The 18,628-nt window shown below is 48.7% G+C and overlaps 1 protein-coding gene across 1 annotated transcript in view; it reads left to right on the top strand.

The window, feature by feature from the left end:
• The window catches only part of fat3a (FAT atypical cadherin 3a), a 185,159-nt gene that overhangs the window by 157,773 nt on the left and 8,758 nt on the right, over positions 1-18,628 (top strand). The window contains exons 16-22 of the mRNA XM_029255890.1: positions 571-708; positions 2,007-2,150; positions 4,952-5,149; positions 6,695-7,493; positions 11,556-11,690; positions 12,355-12,512; positions 16,741-17,212. Of these exons, the coding sequence (XP_029111723.1) occupies positions 571-708; positions 2,007-2,150; positions 4,952-5,149; positions 6,695-7,493; positions 11,556-11,690; positions 12,355-12,512; positions 16,741-17,212 (2,044 nt within the window). The remainder of the gene's footprint in view (positions 1-570; positions 709-2,006; positions 2,151-4,951; positions 5,150-6,694; positions 7,494-11,555; positions 11,691-12,354; positions 12,513-16,740; positions 17,213-18,628) is intronic.

An 18,628-nucleotide genomic window follows, 5' to 3' on the forward strand; every position in this document is an offset into this window, starting at 1 on the left:
GACACACCCAGGACAGGATGCCAGTCTGCTGCAAGGCACCCCAAGCGGGACTCAAACCCCAGACCCACCGGAGAGCAGGACCCGGTTAAACCCGCTGCGCCATGGCACCCCGCTAATATTAAAATAGGTTTTTTTTTTAAACGAATTGTGGTTTCATTTTTATGATGCCCCACCAACTTTTTTCCTTTTTTTTAAATTTTGGAATATAGTGGAAATATTGTTTTGTGTTCATATCTCACGGCCTAATTAAGATCTAGGGACAGCAGGTGGCGTAGCAGAGTCAGTACATTTACATATACATTTATTCATTTAGCAGACACTTTCTCAGAAGGTCCTGGGTTTGAATCCCTGCCCCTGCTGTAGTGCCCTTGATCAGGGTACTGTGAGCAGACACAGTAAAAATTACTCTGCTCTATAAAGGGGTAAATGACTGTGTAGCCGCTTTGGAGAAAAGACAGAGAAATAATTCTCAAGAACTCGTCCTCGCTGGTTCACATTACAAACCTCTTTACTGTCATTTTCTGTTGAAAAGTGGTTCATTTCTTGTCGTCTCCGCGGCTCTTTCTGCAGGTGATGGCGGAAGACGTGGACAGCCAGGTGAACGGGCAGATTCTGTTTTCCATCGTGAGCGGAGATCGCGAGAACCAGTTCTTCATTGATCCGATCACGGGACTGATGAAGGTCAATAAGGAGCTGGACAGAGAGACGGTACGAGCCCCGCCCCTCTCGTCGAACGCTCAGACACCCACCTTGCGGAGCCTGGCAACAATGCGACTGTGGCGCCCGCCGCGCTCCCGCTCTTCGCTCGGTTCGCCGTCCTACAGATTCGCCCGTGCGGCCACTCGGGACCCGATCCACATCCGAGGCCTCTTTATTTCTGGAGTTAAAGTCAGAGTGTAAAGCTGGGTGTGAAGAATCAAAGGCCTCGCAGTAGAAGCGCTGTACTTATCAACAGAGAGCAGCTTATTTGCACAGAGGCTTATTTTGATGTAAGGTTATTTATGTATCCTTCTAATCATTTTTTAAAGCGCGCTTTCAGTATGCACCAATTTGTGTACTTTCCCGTAATTTAAAATAATTGTTAAACGTGAACAGAAGCACTTTGTTTGGATATGCACTCGCTGCTCCACTTGCAAACACAACTGGGACACAACTGGCCTGTTTGTAACTGAATCAAAGCTTTATAATAGACACCCCTCTTTTTTTACGTTATGTTCTGTAAAAATCTCAGATATAGTTGTGACGAGTAAAAAAAAAAATACTTTTTACGACTTTCTGATACTTTTATGAACTTTAATCTACGCTGAAATTAAAATAAAAATGGCTGAAAATAAGGATCCGTTGTCTATGCGAACCCCTAGTAAATCCAATTGTGGAATCAGTTATCCCATGAACACGTGTAATGTCCTTCATCTCGTTACTCATCACCAACACCTAGGAACACGAGACACCGGATGTAAAAAACGTGGAAATGAGTTGGATTGAGCCATCTGACATTTCTGTTTTTCTCTTTACTGCCATCTTGTGGCTCGGAGGGTAAATGCAGGTCACGTTTGCTCTGCGACAGGCCAATTTAAAAAGCAATAAATAAACTGGGGAACGTTTCTATCTCTGAAAATCGTACCTTGACCATTCATATCACTGAGCGCCATTGTATCGGTGACTTTGTAAAATCGCCAAGAACTAATTATAGCTGTGAATGGGAACAATAGCCCTGAAGTGGTATTAAGGAAGCTGTTCTTTCAGTCAGAGCACCGTGCCGAGCACAAAGAGAACGTGTCGCACGTGTGTCCGGACACTGCAATTAAGAACGGGAAGATTGATGGACAAAATCTCCCATGAGACGACACAACTATAATATCAAACAGCCGGCAGTGCTGAAATCCATTCTGATTGATTCAAAGAATTTTGCTGCCGGTTTGCTGGATTAAATTAGTCCGAATGCCTGTCAGACCACTGCAGTTTTTGCCTCTGGGCCGATCGTCCTTCCCGTTCTTTCCGGAAAGGTGTCCAGCTACTCATTGGCCGTGAGAGCGCTGGACAGCGGGTCGCCCGCCATGTCATCCACGGTGATGGTCAACATCGACGTCTCTGACATCAACGACAACCCGCCCACCTTCACCCCAGGGAATTACACTGCCGTCATCCAGGTCAGTCCGCTGCGTCAATGACCAATCGGCAGAGGCTCCGCCTCCTCACACTTCATTTACATCCAGTGGCTTGGAAGCTCTGTCTCTGTGCTGAACTTTTATATCCAGTCACACGCAGGCTTCGCTTCCACATTGCTTTTACATCCAGTCTCACACAGGCTCCTCATCTGGACTGTTCTTTTACTTCTGGTTGTATGCAGTCTCCACTTCCTGTTTGCTCCTTTATGTCCAGTCATGTGCATATGCTCCGCCTCCTCAATATGTCTGTGAATGTCTCCTCCACTTAAGATATGGTCAAAATATCCAGTCACTTGCAGGCTGCATTTCTTCTGTGTCATTACATCAGTTCATCTCTATGCTTTGTCTCGATTCTGTCTTTACATCCAGTCATCCGCTTGATCCACCTCCTCGCTGAATATTCATCCAATCATTTGCATGCTCCACCCCCTCACTGAATATTCATCCAATCATTTGCATGCTCCACCTCCTCACTGTATATTCATCCAATCATCTGCACATTCCCTCTCCTTGATGTTTTTACATCAGGTTTTAGAGGGCAGCTGGTAATAGCAGTTGTCTTTGGACTCAAAGGTCACAGGTTCAAATCCTGCCTTGAAACATTTTTCCCTTGAGCAAGGTACTTACTTTAAATGGCTCCAGTAAAATTTTCCAGCTGTTTAAGTGGGTAAATAATTGTATAGTTGCTTTGGAGAAAAGCTTTAGCTAAATGAATAAATGTAAATGTGCATCCAATCATCTTTATGCTCCACCTCCTCACTATATTTCTACCCAATAACCTGCGTGCTCCGCCTCTTGAATCTATTTACGTCCAATCAGCTGCATGCTCCGCCTCCTCACTGTATTTTCATCCAATCGCACTCGACTCTGCCTACTCTGTGTGTCTTTGAAGCCCGCTGCGCTCAAAGGTATTCACCTCCCTGCGGTTCAACAGCTATTCACGGGCCAGGCGTGTACATGTCAGAGCTTTAACAATGTGGGGGGTAAGGGAAGTTAATTTGTCTTCCAGCAGGGTGTCGAAAACCTCATAATCGACACGAGAAGCGCAGTTAACTGTCATGTCGCATAATGAAAAGGCTGAATTAAACACGGCGCACACGGAGGCAACAGCAACGTGAAACGCGCTCTGCAGATAAGCTGCTGCAGTGTAAATATATGTGTAACGCACACAGACGGCGCAGCAGAGAAGTAATACAAGAAAATACATCGGTACAGTTCCGCAGGCAAAGAATTAGCACGCCAGTCATTAAGCACCGTTCCAGCCCGGCCCGGTCTGCGAGAAACAAATTCCGAAAAATTTTTAATTCGCAAGGTTGTCAGAATAAGGGAAAAAAATGCAGCCATATGTGTTTTAGATGTTTTCGAAAAAGATGAGAGCAGGATTGTCCCATACTTGCATGTGTTTTGCTGTTAATTACCCTGTTATCTTTAAATAACCTGTGCTGTTATTTGGCAGAGTGATGCCGCCGTTGGCCGACCGTGTGCGCGACCGTGTGCGTTCGGCTGTGTTATGGCTTTTATGGGCCTTTTACTGCTCACTTGTGCGGGTGCGGTAAGGCAGCACTTATTCGGGACCGGAGGCTGTATGGCTGCAGATTCAGAAGCCGCGTTTCGTGTTTACAAGCTATCGGGGTGACTTAATAGGCAGGGGAGGTATTTTTATAAGACGAGCCTTTGGGCAAACAGCAACAGAAATATTATAGCTTGTGCTCTGGAGCAGATTTTGGGGGGTGGTGCTGAATGAGAAAGGCACGCGTTCCTTTGTGCGGAAAAACATACGTTCGTCTTGGCCCCCCCGTAGTAAAGCGAGCCCAGAATAAATGGCTCCATGTGGTTCCTCCCATATGGTACGAGAGGAGACGGCCTGAAGAATTATACAAAAATAAAACAGTGGCTCCTCAAACTTCGAAAAACAACTAGGACCAGAACACTGTTCGTAACTGATTTTGTTCATAACTCCAGTCACTTTTAATTCACAGTTGGTTAAAGATTATTAATACTGATCTCTGATTATTATCTTAGGCACACCTTAAATAGAAATAAAAGATTACACACACACACACACACACACACACATTTGCTGAAGCCGCTTGTCCCAAGCGGGGTCACGGCAAACCTGAGCCTAACTCGGCAACACAGGGCGTAAGGCCGGAGGGGGAGGGGACACACCCAGGATGGGACGCCAGTCCGTCGCAAGGCACCCCAAGCGGGACTGGAATCCCAGACCCTCCAGAGAGTGGGACCCAGTCAAACCCACTGTGCCACCGTACCCCCATTGAAAAAGATTAAATAAAATAAAAAAGAATACTTTACTTGGCTATTATTTTGCTCAAGTTACATTAAAGTTAAAACTAATTTAAAATTACTCAGTGAAAACTGTTTGTCCTCACTAACTCCTACTCCTTGTTAGTCGTTGACCGATCGCTCACATACACTTTCTGTTTGTCGCCACTTTCAGCTTCCCATAGTGTTTCCACTGTGGTATCCATGGTAACAGTACGCATTAGAATCAGTGACACTCACGAACAGTAGCCTTGAGCTGTAAACACTGTGGAAGAGAGTTGAATTAAGGCGGTGACTCACTCCTATAGTGTTTGGGTGATCTTCTCTGCCATGTGTCATAGGTTTGTGTGTTTAAAAAATTCATAAGTCGATGGTTGATAGCTTGAGAAGCCAGTGTAACCCTCTAATGGTATGTGGAAGTTGCACGGAGGAGCTCATGCTTTGCTCCGGAGGTTATTTGGTCGCTGCTACGACACTCTGTCTTGGTGTTTCCGTCACAGGAGAACAAGCCGGTGGGAACCAGCATCCTGCTGCTGTCCGTCACGGACAAGGACGCCTCCCACAACGGCGCCCCCTTCGAATTCAGCATCGTGTCGGGCAACGAGGGAAGCGAGTTTGCTCTGGACCAGACGGGCCTGCTCACCTCGAACCAGGTGTTCCGGAAGGACCTTGTCACGGAGTATGTGGTCCAGGTGCAGGTGAGGCCCCGTCCCGTTCCGCTGCTCCCCCACCCCACGGCTCGCCCGGCAGCGTCACGACGGGACAAGTCCCCCGGCTGAGCTCTGTCGGGCGCACCCTGGCCTGCTGAGTGACGCAGTCGGCGCCCCCTAGCGTGCAGGAGCCCCAAAAAAAGCACTTACGGCAGCTTACGGCACAGGCAGATCAGTCACAGTGTCATCCGCACTGCTGATGCCATTCAGCTGTCTCCTGTAATTACAAACAATTCTTAGTAATTGGGAACGCCGTGTAATTGCTATTAAAGTATTAAATGGGCGTAATTAAAATTCACGTTGTTTACAACTCACTTTATGCGCTCGTGTCTTCGGGAGCGAACGATAAGGAGGTGGCGGCGCTGCGGAGTTTGGAACGCAGCACAACGTCGAGGACGAAACCCTGCGGAGATCTGGGGGGGCGGGGTTTACAAACACGCCAGGAGATTAGAGAAGAATGGATGGGTAGTTTGTGAAGGATTATTTCAGCTGTTGTGGGAATGTAAAGAGCGGGAGGCGCTTTTGGGCCTGGGCCTCTACGCCTCCATGGGGATCGGCAGCAGTCGCCTCTGGGCTTATTCATATCCGTGGTTTTTGTAGTAATAATCATAATAGTAGTAATAATAATGATAATAATAATAAGAAGTAATTTCATGTAGTGTCTTTACAGCATCCTCTCAAAGCACTTTACATTAAAAAGAATGACATTTATGGTGCAATAATAACAAATTGACAAAAAACAGGAAAATAATTTATTGCTGTTATTGTTATTGTAACAGAATTAAAAATTCCATCTCTATATATACATTTACATTTATTCATTTATACATGATGCTTTTCTCCAAAGCAACTTACACTGTTAAGTTACTTACAATTATTTACCCGTTTATACAGTTGGGTAATTTAAGTGGAGCGATTTAGGGTAAGTACCTTGCTCAAGGGCACTACAGCTGGAGGTGGGATTTAAACCTGTGTTTTTTGGGTCTAAAGGCAGTGGCTTATCATGTTTTTAAGGATATAGTGCCTTTAAAAGTAGCAATTTACATATACATATAAATATATATATATATATATATATATGGGATACAATAATCGAATATATGTGCAAAATTTATTACTACTATTAATAATACCGATAGTTTCCATGTATAAAAATGCTATATTCCAAATCTAATCTTTGATTATTAGATTATTTTTATATATTAGAATTATTTTTACATATACAGTGCATTTAAAAGTAGCTTCTCAAGCACTTTACAGTAAAAAGACATGCATGTGGGTACAATAATAAGAAAAATGAGGATAAACAAAAATTGCAAAAATTGCATCTGCAAAACATCAACAAAATAAAGAAGAGGTGCACAGCGAAACAGTACAGTTAATACGTACGTTATTAATAAGGCCTCTGCTTCCTGTTGTGAGACACTCCCATTTTTACTGGCACCTGAGTCCTTGGGACGATGCATCTAGATGTTGCCATGGTTACCCCTCGTCTCCTCCTCCTCACATGCTGCGTTTGCCGCTCCTCCGAAGGCCAAGGACTCGGGGAAGCCGCGCCTGGCGTCCACGTGCTTCGTCTTCGTCCGCGTCATCGAGGAGAGCCTGCACAAGCCGGTGGTCTTCCCCCTGGAGGTCTACATCGTCACCATGGAGGACGAGTTCCCCGGCGGCGTCATCGGCCGCATCCACGCCACCGACCAGGACGTGTACGACGTGCTCTCTTTCAGCCACAAGTACCAGCAGAAGAGCCTCTTCAAAATCGGCCGGCAGGACGGCAAGATCATCGCGCTGGGCGGTCTGGACGCTGGCACCTACCAGCTCAACGTGACGGTGAGCGACGGGCGCTTCTCGGTGCCCGTGGACGTCGTGGTGCACGTGGAGCAGGCGACGGGCGAGATGCTGGCCAACGCCGTCACCGTGCGCTTCGAGAGCGTCGCGCCCGAGGACTTCGTGGGCCTGCACCTGCGCTCCTTCACGCGCGTGCTGCGCGCTGCGGTGGCGGCCCAGAAGCAGGACGCCCTGCGTGTGCTCAGCGTCCAGCCCGTGCCAGGAACCCCGCAGCTGGACCTGCTCTTCGCCGTGCAGGCGCCCGGCGGGGGCTTCTACAAGGCCGCCTACCTGACGCAGAAGCTGAGCGCCTCCCGCAGGCAGCTGGAGAGCGTGCTGCGCATCTCGGCCGTGCTGGACAAGAACTGCTCGGGTCTCGAGTGCCAGGAGCAGCAGTGCGAGCAGAACATCGTGCTGGACTCTCACACGCTCGCCACCTACAGCACGGCCAAGATCAGCTTCGTGTCGCCGCGCTTCCACCGGAACACGCGCTGCACGTGCAACGGTGAGTGGCGCACCCGCACGCATGCAAACACACGCAAAGGGCGGTTTTGGGTTCGTCGGTCGAACATGCGTCACTGCGCTGTGGGAGGAAACCAGAGCACCGGGCAGGAACGCGGAGAAAACGTGCGAACGCCACATGCAGGGTGAGCCGGATTCGAACCCCACGCTGGAACCCACTGCCCAGGACCTGTGAGGTACACACATGCTCCACAAAACCGGCGCCCCCACCTGTCACACCTAGCGATGGAGAACTGTTGTCTGTCCACTGGCGACACGGTGGTGTCGCTCATCACTGGTAGTCTCCCCCCCTTCAGACATTTACTTTTACGTCTCTTCATTTACCTGATGCTCTGTTCTCCAAAGTTGGACTGACGTCCCATCCCGAGCGTAACCCCTCCTGGCACAGCACCCAGGGATTCGAGGATAGGCTCTGGACCGCCATGACCCTAGTCACCAAAATGTGGATGTTTCCTCCAAAGTGATGAACACTTCCGAGTAAACTAAAGTGCATCAGCATCAGAAGATGAGATATAGATGCTGAGCTATAGATCATGAGACGTAGATGAGAAGATATAGATGAGGAGATAGTGAGTTACAAATGACGAGCTGTAGATGATGAGCTGTAGATGCCGACACAGGTTGTGGAACAGAACAGTTTTTGCCGGCGCACGTTACACACGTAGCTGCACATAGAATTGATAGGAAATAATGAGGTGATGGTGTCGTATGGTGCCATACAAGTTTATGGAGAGATGTTCTGAAAGAGATGGATTTGAGACCCTGCTTGAATGTCAGGAGGGATTCAGCAGCTCTGAGGGACAGAGGGAGTTCATTCTATCACATGGGGCCCGAAACTGAGAACCGATGGGCTTTCATTGTTGGACCCCTTGTGGTGGGACCACTAAGGGACCAGAGGAGGAGAAGAACAGCGCTCTTGCTGGGGAATAGGAGCGATCAGGTCCTGTAGGCATGGGGTCCTCATCCTTTCGGCTGCTCCTCGGCACCCCCTGTGGGTGTGTTGGGCACCTGGACGCACCTGCAGCCCGAATCAGATGGTCGCCTTGCTCACTTTTCCTTCCCACCATCTAAAGTGCTGGGCGCGAGCGCTCTCCAAGGTTAATTACCTTCCCCTGATCGATTTGCACATTTTCGTGGGATTAGAGGCTCCCCCGCCGTCGCCTTCCCAAGTCATCACTCTGGTCATTTGAAGATGGGGGGCGGGATCGTTTCGCTCCAGATTACCTACTTAACAGTGGTCCCAGCAACGCGGATCCAGACCCCCAGATGGTCGCGCTACTGCTGTACCAAATGGGGGGTATTATCTCCAGAATTTATGTTGCTGGCCCTGCACTCGTGGTGATGCTCTGGCCCCTCAGCTGCAGGGGGAGGTGGGCTTCACTCAAAAACGCACTCCCGTGCACATTAAACCGAGTTGGGATTAGTATTTAAGCCCAACCCCACAGCCATGCGGCCAAATATTTGCACGTCGGTGTTTGCGTGCATATTAAGTATGCAAATTCCCGTTGCTTATGCAGATTTTTAAACCGTACATTTGCCGCCTTCCATTACTGGCAGCTGTATTTTTCCGCTCCTGATTATACTGCCCAAAATTTTGGCTTCGACCATTTTAGCGGTGGTGTCCGTTTCAGATGGGCTATGAAGTGTGAGAGCGATCGATCGCAGGGAAGGGTATTGATCGATTCATCACCAGGGTGCGGAGTGGCGGCTTGCGGGGGGGGGGGGGATGGTTAAAGCTCTCTGGGGGGGCTGCGCAAGGCAAGTTGGTTTGTGATCAAATCACTCAGGACGAAAAGGTTCTTTCATTATAAAGAGCGAGGTGGCCTGGGGGTTGCGTAGGGGTTCGAGCCACTTTGGGATCAATCATGAACACAAGACCCCCTCATGTCCACTGCATGCTGATGATTTTTCAAGGCAACTTACAATGTGAGGTCAGGACACTAAGCCAATTACACTGATTTACCCATTTATAAAGCAGGGTGAGTTTGATTATATCACTTCAGGGTAAGTACCTTACTCAAGAGTACTAGAGCAGAAGGTGGGATTTGAACCTTTGTCCTTTGAATGTAAGGCAGTGGCACGAACCATTACGCCACCTGCTGTTATCCTTGCCTCTTTGCGTTTCACTGCGGTTCGCTGTCAGTGAGGTCATTTGACTGACCCTGGGAGTGCTTGCGATGAGTATGATGTTTAAAAAAAAAATCTTTTTTCAGGTATGCAGTTATTAAAATTCACCCTTTATTGTCACGACTCGGAGCAGCTAATTATTCATTGGTTATTTTGGTCACTGGGTAATACATCAGTTGTCTTTGTCGTACACTGGCTTTTCATATTACAAACAGATGCGTTCGGAATTTTCAAAAGATGTGACCGTTTTCCTGTTTATTTATCTACTATCTAAAATTTCTATTTGCTTTGGCTTGGATGTGACCTGCGTTTCGCCCCCGAGCCAAGAGGTGGCAGTAAAGAGCACCGACACCAAACGGGAATGTGGGGCCGCCTTAATTCAACTCACTTCCACGGTGTTTACAGCTCGTGTCTGGTCTTCCTGAGAGTCGATTAAAGCCTGACGTTAAGAAAAGTTAACTAAAAATACTAACTAAACGGTGGCCGTGTTTGTTTACCACAGTACGTGACTCAAGCTGTAAGGTCAAGAACAGTCAGAGCTGTGACTCCCAGCATGCCGCGGGCCTTCGGGTCGCAATGAAACCCATCGGCCGAGACCACCGCAGAGGGAGGGGCACCTTTCTTGTTCAGCGCTTTCATGCAGTTCCCGAGTGGCACATGTGGGAGAATGTGCCTGTTGGTGGGGCGGTACAGTGCCGCTTGACCGCGGGGAATTTTCCGCTCTTGACCATAGGCCTGTTTCCTGTATCGACCGTAGACCAGTTTCCCCTCTCAAACACAGATTTTCCCCTCTTGACAACAGTCCAGTTGCCCAGCTTGACCTTAAACCCCTCTCAACCGTGGGCCAGTTTTGTCTCAACCATACCGGTTGCTCTTCTCGACCACAAAATCCCTCCTCCGCCCTAAACCACAAAGTTTCCTTCTTAACCTCAAACCAGTATCCCGGTTCAACCGTAGACTAATTTTATTGCCACCTTCAAACCGGTTGCCCCGTTGCCGTTCTCATCCCCGCGCTGATGGAGCAGAACGTCGGCCCTGTTGCAGGACGACCGCTGCAAATCCAGGGGGCACCGCGCAGCTTTTGGTCGAGTTCTCTTTTAGCATGTGTGCAAAAACACGTCTGCGAGGGAATCCCAGCGGGCAGCAACCGTTCTTGCTCACGTTCGCTGTCAGCTGCAGGGCTCTTTATTTACATGACTCGCTCACGGTCACTCCCCGGTCAACCACACATCACAATTCTGAGAGATGAGGTCTCCCATGTGTGTGACCGTGATCTGTGTGCCTTGTCTGGACCAACCAATCACTCCTTCCTCCGTCTTCTCCTGGCCCGCTGTGGCATTCGCTGGCGCCCAGGGATTCCTCGCACCGAAGGGCCATTCAACGAAGAGACCCGGAAGGCACCGGGTTCACGACTCGATTCATCTCGAGTATCTGTGCTGCCATCTTGCTGATTTTAGTTTAAGGAAAGTTGTCGTGGCAACGGGAAGCTTCCCTGACGAGGGAGAATGGAGGGCGGAGGAGGTCATAGAGGGGTTAACAGGAAGCGCATCTCTCACCTACGCACACACAGACGCACACACACACATTATTCTGACACACACGCACGCTTCATTCTGGTTTCATAAAGTGGGAAATGTGGGCAAGCAGATGAAGGCAGTTACACAACTTATAATCAAATGTACAGTGAACTGCGTTGTGTCCTCAGAAGGTTACTGGTTCAAATCCCACTCCTGTACTCTAGTACCCTTGATCAAAGTACTTCAACTAGCAGAATAAAAATTACCCAGCTATATAAATGGGTAAATCACTGTAAGACACCTTAGATTGAAGAATAGAAAAATCAGATAAATAAATGTGACCAATAACAATAATAATAATAAATCTGATGGTGTTACACACTTACTAATCTGTCAACCAGGTGCCAGCTGCCCCTCGTCCCCGGAGCTGTGTGAGGACCAGCCCTGCCCGGGAGACATGCAGTGTGTGGGCACGGGGGCCACCTGGGGACCCTACATGTGCCAGTGCCCTCCGGGGAAGCTGGGGGAGTGTGCAGGTGAGTGGGCCGCTCTCTGGGTTCTGACCCGGCAACACCCAGTCGGCGCTCGAGCGTCGGCATCTCAGCCAACGGGTTAGGCGGCGTCGTCCACCGAGTGGATCTTCTCGTTAAAATTCGTTCATTTGGCAGCTCAAGATACAAACATCGGGTCACCTGAGTCCCGAGGGTGAAAAACACTCTTTTCGGTTAGAGTTAAATCTGCTTCCACATGACCGGACCCTCGGTCAAGCTGTTAAATATTTCAATTAAAATATCTATTTTTACAGCGGCTTACAAACATATCAGCTCTTAACATGTTAAATAAAGCTTTTATAAGAAAGAAATATTAATATCATGTCAAAATGTATAGGAATCACAGTCAATATGAGACATTGGAATGACTGGTCAATCACATGACCAGACTAATGGGCGGGGGGGGGGGGGGGGGGGGGGGGGGGGGGGGGGCTCAATGTTTCATACTTTTTTTAATAATTACTTTGACATTACAGTATAGTATGTGAATTAAAAAATCCATATATGATATTTGGGTACATGTGTGCAGGTGCCTTTCCTGACACAATAATAAAGTGGTTTGGATTTGATCGAATGCTGGTGACCGACCCCTGTGTGATCTTGTGTGTGTGTGTGTGTGTGTGTGTGTGTGTGTGTGTGTGTGTTTAAGGTCACACCTCTCTGAGCTTCTCGGGGAACAGCTACATAAAGTACCGCGTGTCGGACGGCAGCCGCAGCGGCGAGATGAAGCTGGGGATGCGCATCAGGACGCTGCAGAGCCGAGGGATCATCATGTACACGCGTGCCGAGCCGTGCACCATCCTCAAGGTGAAGTCGGGAAGTCGGAATGCCGCTCGTTCTCTCTCGCTAACCGGCAAAACACACTTCGTTAATACAGTATTATAATAGTAATATTCCAGGCGTCTCATTATCCTCCCGAGACTCGGCCAACCGCCGTTGTCCGCCGCAGAGGACGCATTTCATTAAGAGCATCTCCCAAACTCCACGAGCTGCAGTACTGAGCACTGATGTACTTTACAGAGGACATTCTCCGCTTTTAAATGATCTCACGTTTTTGGGGGGGAGCAGCTTGGATGACTTTCTAGAAACATGTTGACATTTGTTCATTTATCTGACACTTCTCTCAGAAGCGACTTGCAGCGTGCGGTGTCCGAAAAGGAAGGTACACCGTTCTTTGGAGGTTTCCCTGAAGCAAAGCACTGGAACACTTGAAGTGTGCAAAATAAAGAGTTTATTAAGAACGGTAGCTCGTGTCACAGACTCACTTCACACCGCGGAACCTCATCTGCGTTCGCACGAAAAACACCCCCGTTATATATAGTGCCCCCAATAACGGTTCCCGCTTCTCTTAGGAAAGAACCAATGACAATTATCCTTTGTCAACTTACACCCTACAGGCCGGCAGGAACCTTTCTTTTACAAAACTCTTGAGGATTCGTTCTTGGTGTAAAACACCACACGGTGTTAATTTACCGACACTTATTTACCTCATTTATACTGCTGGGTAATTTTACTGGAGGGATTTAGGGTGAGGGGATGGTGTGGTGTGGTGTGGCGTGTTCAGCCAGTATCCGCTGTGTGGTGCGTCTGGGGTTCGAGTCCTCCTTCGGGTGCCTTGCATCGGACTGGTGTCCCGTCCTGGGTGTGACCCCTCCCCCTTTGGCCTTGTGCCCTGTGTTGCCGGGTTAGGCTCTGGCTCTCCGCGACCCCGCTTGGGAGAAGCAGTTATTGCTAAAGGATGGATGGATTTAGGGTTAGTAGTGGAGGTGGGATTCAAACCTGCAACTTATCGATCCAGAAGCAACAGCTCTAAACACTTTTCCCACTATAACCAAAAAGCAATATTTATCTTTAGTTGAAAAGGGGGGCGCGGTGGCACGGTGGCGCAGTGGGTTGGACCACAGTCCTGCTCTCCAGTGGGTCTGGGGTTCGAGTCCCGCTTGGGGTGCCTTGCAATGGACTGGCATCCCGTCCTGGGTGTGTCCCCTCCTCCTCTGGCCTTACGCCCTGTGTTGCCGGGTAGGCTCCGGTTCCCCATGACCCCATATGGGACAAGCGGTTCTGAAAATGTGTGTGTGTGTGTGTGTGTGTGTGTGTGTATCTTCAGTTGATGCTTTTCACCAAAGCAACTTACAGTATTGAGCTACTTCCAGTTATTTACCCACTTACTATATAGCTGGGTAATTTTACCAGAGTGACTGAGGGTAAGTACTTTTTACTTAATGGTACTGCAGCTGGGATTCGAACCTGTGATCTCAGGATTCAAAGACAGCAGCTTTAACCGCCACATTACCAGTTGCCTGTAACAATAAGTTTATGCTGCATCCAGATTAAAACTAAGAGAACCGATGAAAAATGTGTCTCCGCGAACTCCTGTTCAGTGCAACTTAAAACGATTCGTCCCAGAAAGTCGAATTAAGGCGATCCCGCACGCCTCTCTCTTTACTGCCATCTAGTGGCTCGGAGGGCAAATACGTTCAGAGTTTGTTCTGCGACAAACAAACATTCTCTGAGCTCCTAACAAACAATTCAGATGAAATGCAGACTGATTATAGCTGCTACAAGCTGTTTTTTTTTGCCATCAACTCTATCATTATCATCTTAAAAGAATTGAAAGTGTTTGTCTTTTTCACACGTTTCAAAGGCGTTAATTGGATTTATTCAGACTGTCTGCTTCATTCAAGCTGGAGTGGAAGAACAGCGTCAGAGCTGTTTGTAACTGAACGGAATCACACTTTTCACGGGATTTAAATGCAACACTTAAATAATTGCTTGTTCTGAAATGACGTTTAAACGCGCATCGTTTTCACGGGGTCGAGAAGGACGTGCAGTTAATCCTTACTGTTATTTACTCTTGAAACCAGAACCCCAGCGGATGCCTGAAATCACGGCTGGTACCAAACATTCTCTATATATACGTTTTTCCCTATACTCAAGAAGAAGAAAGAAAACTAAGGACCAATGCCCAGGTCCTCATATCTATTGAGTTTTTCATTTTTCTTTGTTAAAAAAAAAGGGGGGTTACTTGAACACAAGCGCTGTGATACCGCGACAGTGGATCTGACTACCAAGGCGCTACTGAGTGACTAATGGGCAGGTAGCGGATACAGCGTGGATACGCTGGACAAAAGGATGATTCACGTCCCCAGCGGGACGGTGTGAGATTTCATCACGCTGCTCAGAACGGTACGCGATTTGAAGCATGAATTGTTTATTTCTGGAATTTTCCGTTTAATATTTTCGGACCGCGGTAACTGAAACCGTGGAAAGCGAACCCGTGGATAAGGGGGGCCACTGTGTTATTTAAAAAAAAACTTAACTGTTAGATGAGCTACTGTGGAATAAACGTCAGTTTGACAGATGCATTTCAGTTTAATTCGGACTGTTCTAAGACGGGTCGTCGGAGACCTGACATTTCAACACGGCGCTCGACATGTGAACAGAAGGAAAGGCCCATTTCTTAATTGAATTAATGAGGTTTTCCTCTTTGCTGAGCTCCTCTAAATGTCGTCCCTTTCGTTTAGGTCAAATAAGAAACCACTTCGGGTTCGACCCTATATAACCGCTTGATCGGTGTGATCCTGCTGGAGGCGCCGGCATCCTTTGACGGGGTCTCATTCAGCGTAAACTCCTTTATGCCTCCGACCGCAAGTCTGTGTACAACCGTTTCGGTTTGACCGCAAGTCGAGGTGGAGGGCGCCGTCTGTACGTTTTGTGACCAGAGGTCACCGTTCAACACCACGCCGGTGTAGCCGGTCCTTGTCCTGTTTCCCAAGGCCATCCGGACTCGGCTTCCGCATTGTGTCTCCATCCATCGAGCAACCAAGTTCATTGACCTCCCTTGAAACAATGTAGCGCGGTCAAAAATCAGAGGTCCTCTTTCGACCGCGCCAGTTTTTGCTCTACAAACGGGGTGGTGCATTTGCTTCAATAAACCAAATCAGTTATTCCATGTGTATCATAAAAACAAATGCACTGTCTTCATTGTACATACATGCAAACCGACCGACGTGTTTCAAAGTGTAACGTTGGGGTCAAGGAGTGACCAGGTGGGGAGCAGCGGGGCGTTTTCTTTTGTCTTCCCATAATTCTTTTACAGCAGCAAACAAATTTACATTTATTTATTTAGTAGACACTTTTCTCCAAAGCGACTTCCAATGAACTCTACGTAGTGTCATCAGCCCACACAACTTTTTCACCACGGTGACTTACACTGCTAGATACACTACTTACACTGGGTCACTCATCCATACATCAGTGGAACACACACACACTGTCACTCATATGCTATGGGGGAACCCAAACAGCATGTCTTTGGAGTGTGGGAGGAAACCCGAGCACCCAGAGGAAACCCATGCAGACATGCAAACTCCACACAGACTGAGTGGGGATCGAACCCACGTCCATTCACACCACCCAGGTGCTATGAGACAGCACCGCTACTCACTGCGTCCCCAAAAAAAGGGACAAAACTTCCCTCTCGAGTCCAGTTTCCAGTTCAAAAGTCCTCGTCCTGCGGAGTTGGCCGCACCTGGTACTCGTTTCCTCCAAACAAAACCGCTGCACATGCAGCTCTCGGTCCAGGCAGATGCACAGGGGCCGGACATTGACCACACGTGTTTTACACGTGCCTATATGCTGAAATAATGATCAGATCCGCATTTAGGACACATTGACGGGGAAATAAAAGTTAAATAGATAAACGGACCTGCGCAGAGAGTCAAGTGCCGAGCGATCAAAGCCACGTTATGAAAATGGTTAAATTCTTGAAAAAAAGTATTCTGCATATACATAAAATATGTACACCTCGGGCTCGGTTGTTATTTACACATTGCACCGTTTTACCATGCATTTAAACGCTTGTCGACGTAACGACGTGACACATGGGAGGCGTACGTCGAAATAAAATTTTCTTTAATTTAATATTTGCTAAAACGAGCGAGCGATAGATGAAAAGGGTTTTGTGTCGTTTCTGTGTCGACGAGCCGCTCTGCTCTGACGGCCTCCTCGTCTTTCCCGCCGCCGCCGCCGGCAGATCGAGGAGGGCAAGCTGTGGTTCCAGCTGGACTGCGGCAACAGCCCGGGAATTCTGGGGATCTCGGGGAGGCCCATCAACGACGGCAGCTGGCACACGGTGTCGCTGGAGCTCAACCGCAACTTCACGAGCCTCTCGCTGGACGACAGCTACGTGGAGCGCCGGCGAGCGCCCGTCCCCTTCCAGCTGCTCGGGCCCGACAGCGCCATTTACTTCGGCGCGCAGGTGCAGCCGGCCAACGCGCGCAGCCTCACCGACAAGAAGGGCCCTCCGCGAGTGCTGGACGGCTTCCAGGGCTGCCTGGACTCGGTGACGCTCAACAGCAACGAGCTGCCGCTGCAGAACAAGCGCAGCCGCTACGCCGAGGTGGTCGGCCTCACCGAGCTCAAGCTGGGCTGCGTGCTCTACCCCGACGCCTGCGAGAGGGCGCCCTGCCTGAACGGCGGCAGCTGCGCCAGCCTGCCATCCGGTGGTGAGTCGGGGAACTGCGGCTGATGCCACGCGATCGCGATTTTGCTGTAGTTGTAGCGCCTCAAACAATGTGTGTCTGTGTGCCTCCGTGTGTTTGTGTGTGTGTGTGTGTGTGTGCGCGTGCGTGCGAGATTAATTAAAACAAAGCAACGCAGCGGACGCCGATCTTCTTGGGGTCGCGATGTTTTTCCACACGTAGTTAATTTATGACAGCGATACAGAGCGCCTCGCCAGATGATCAGATGTGTTTCGGGGGGAAATGGCAGCTTCTGGGGAACGATAACGAGGGGAAATCAGCAGGTGCCTTCCTCTATATTTCATTCGCTACTCAATTATTCATGCAGCATGCTGGGAACCACCCGATTGGCACATGTGGATGTGCGGAAAACAGAGGGAGAGAAAAAAACAACACACCCTTGTTTAAAATGCTATGAATGGCCAAGTTTGCTCGCAGCTGAGAGCGATGATGATGATGGTGGTCATCGACATCAACGTCATCATCATGACTCGGAACGGGCCTCATGTCTCCTGTCCGGCTAGACAGCACAGTGCAGCCATCCATCCTTTACCAATGTGGTCTCAGGGATGCGATTTTTGCAGGTATCTCAACAACCCCCCCATGTAACCATGACAACTAATCAACAATCTCTGGTCCCCTTTTCCAGTCAGGTACTCATACTCTTTATATTCATTCACGTGATGAATTGCTGTTATTATGATGGGCAGTAGGGGGGGTGTAGTGGTTACAGCTACCACCTTACACTTGAAGGACTGGGTTCAAGACCCCTCTCTTGCTCTAGGACCCTTGATCAGTATAGTTACCCTGAATTGATACAGCAAAAATTGCCCAGTTATATCTATGTAGCTCATGTGGGGTTTGAACCCAAGTCCTTTCAGTGCAAAGCGATGGCAGCAACCGCTGCGCCCCCTGCTGTCCACCTACAGCCATCTGACTGTTCGCTTCCCAGTTTGTTGTCGTTGGCAACGCCCCACCGGCGCTGGCAACCGTCCGGTACACAGAAGCAGCACAAATCTGTGGACAAACACAGCTCCAGTTTGCCGGGATGGTGGAAACAAAGCGGAGATGTTCTCTCTGTTTATCCGTGTGTTTGTGTGTGTGTGTGTGTGTGTGTGTGTGCGCATAAAGCTGTGCTGTGACCTCTGATGCCCAATAAAACACTCCCCAGATTGCAGCTGTCAAAACCAATTTAAGTAGCTGGCCTGAAAATGACCGTTTTGCCGACGGCTTCGGATGCATTTGAACAAATTTCATATTTCAAATTTCTCATCAAATCAGAGTTTCTTTCCTTCTTGGCCTCAACCAACTGACCCGTAACCTTTTTTGAGAATATTTGAACTCTGCATCTTAACGGGTACGGAAATATATTGAAACCGTCCGGCCTCAGAGTGTGAAAGC

This window comes from Scleropages formosus, chromosome 10 (assembly GCF_900964775.1).
Source record: "Scleropages formosus chromosome 10, fSclFor1.1, whole genome shotgun sequence".
Lineage (NCBI taxonomy): Eukaryota > Metazoa > Chordata > Actinopteri > Osteoglossiformes > Osteoglossidae > Scleropages > Scleropages formosus.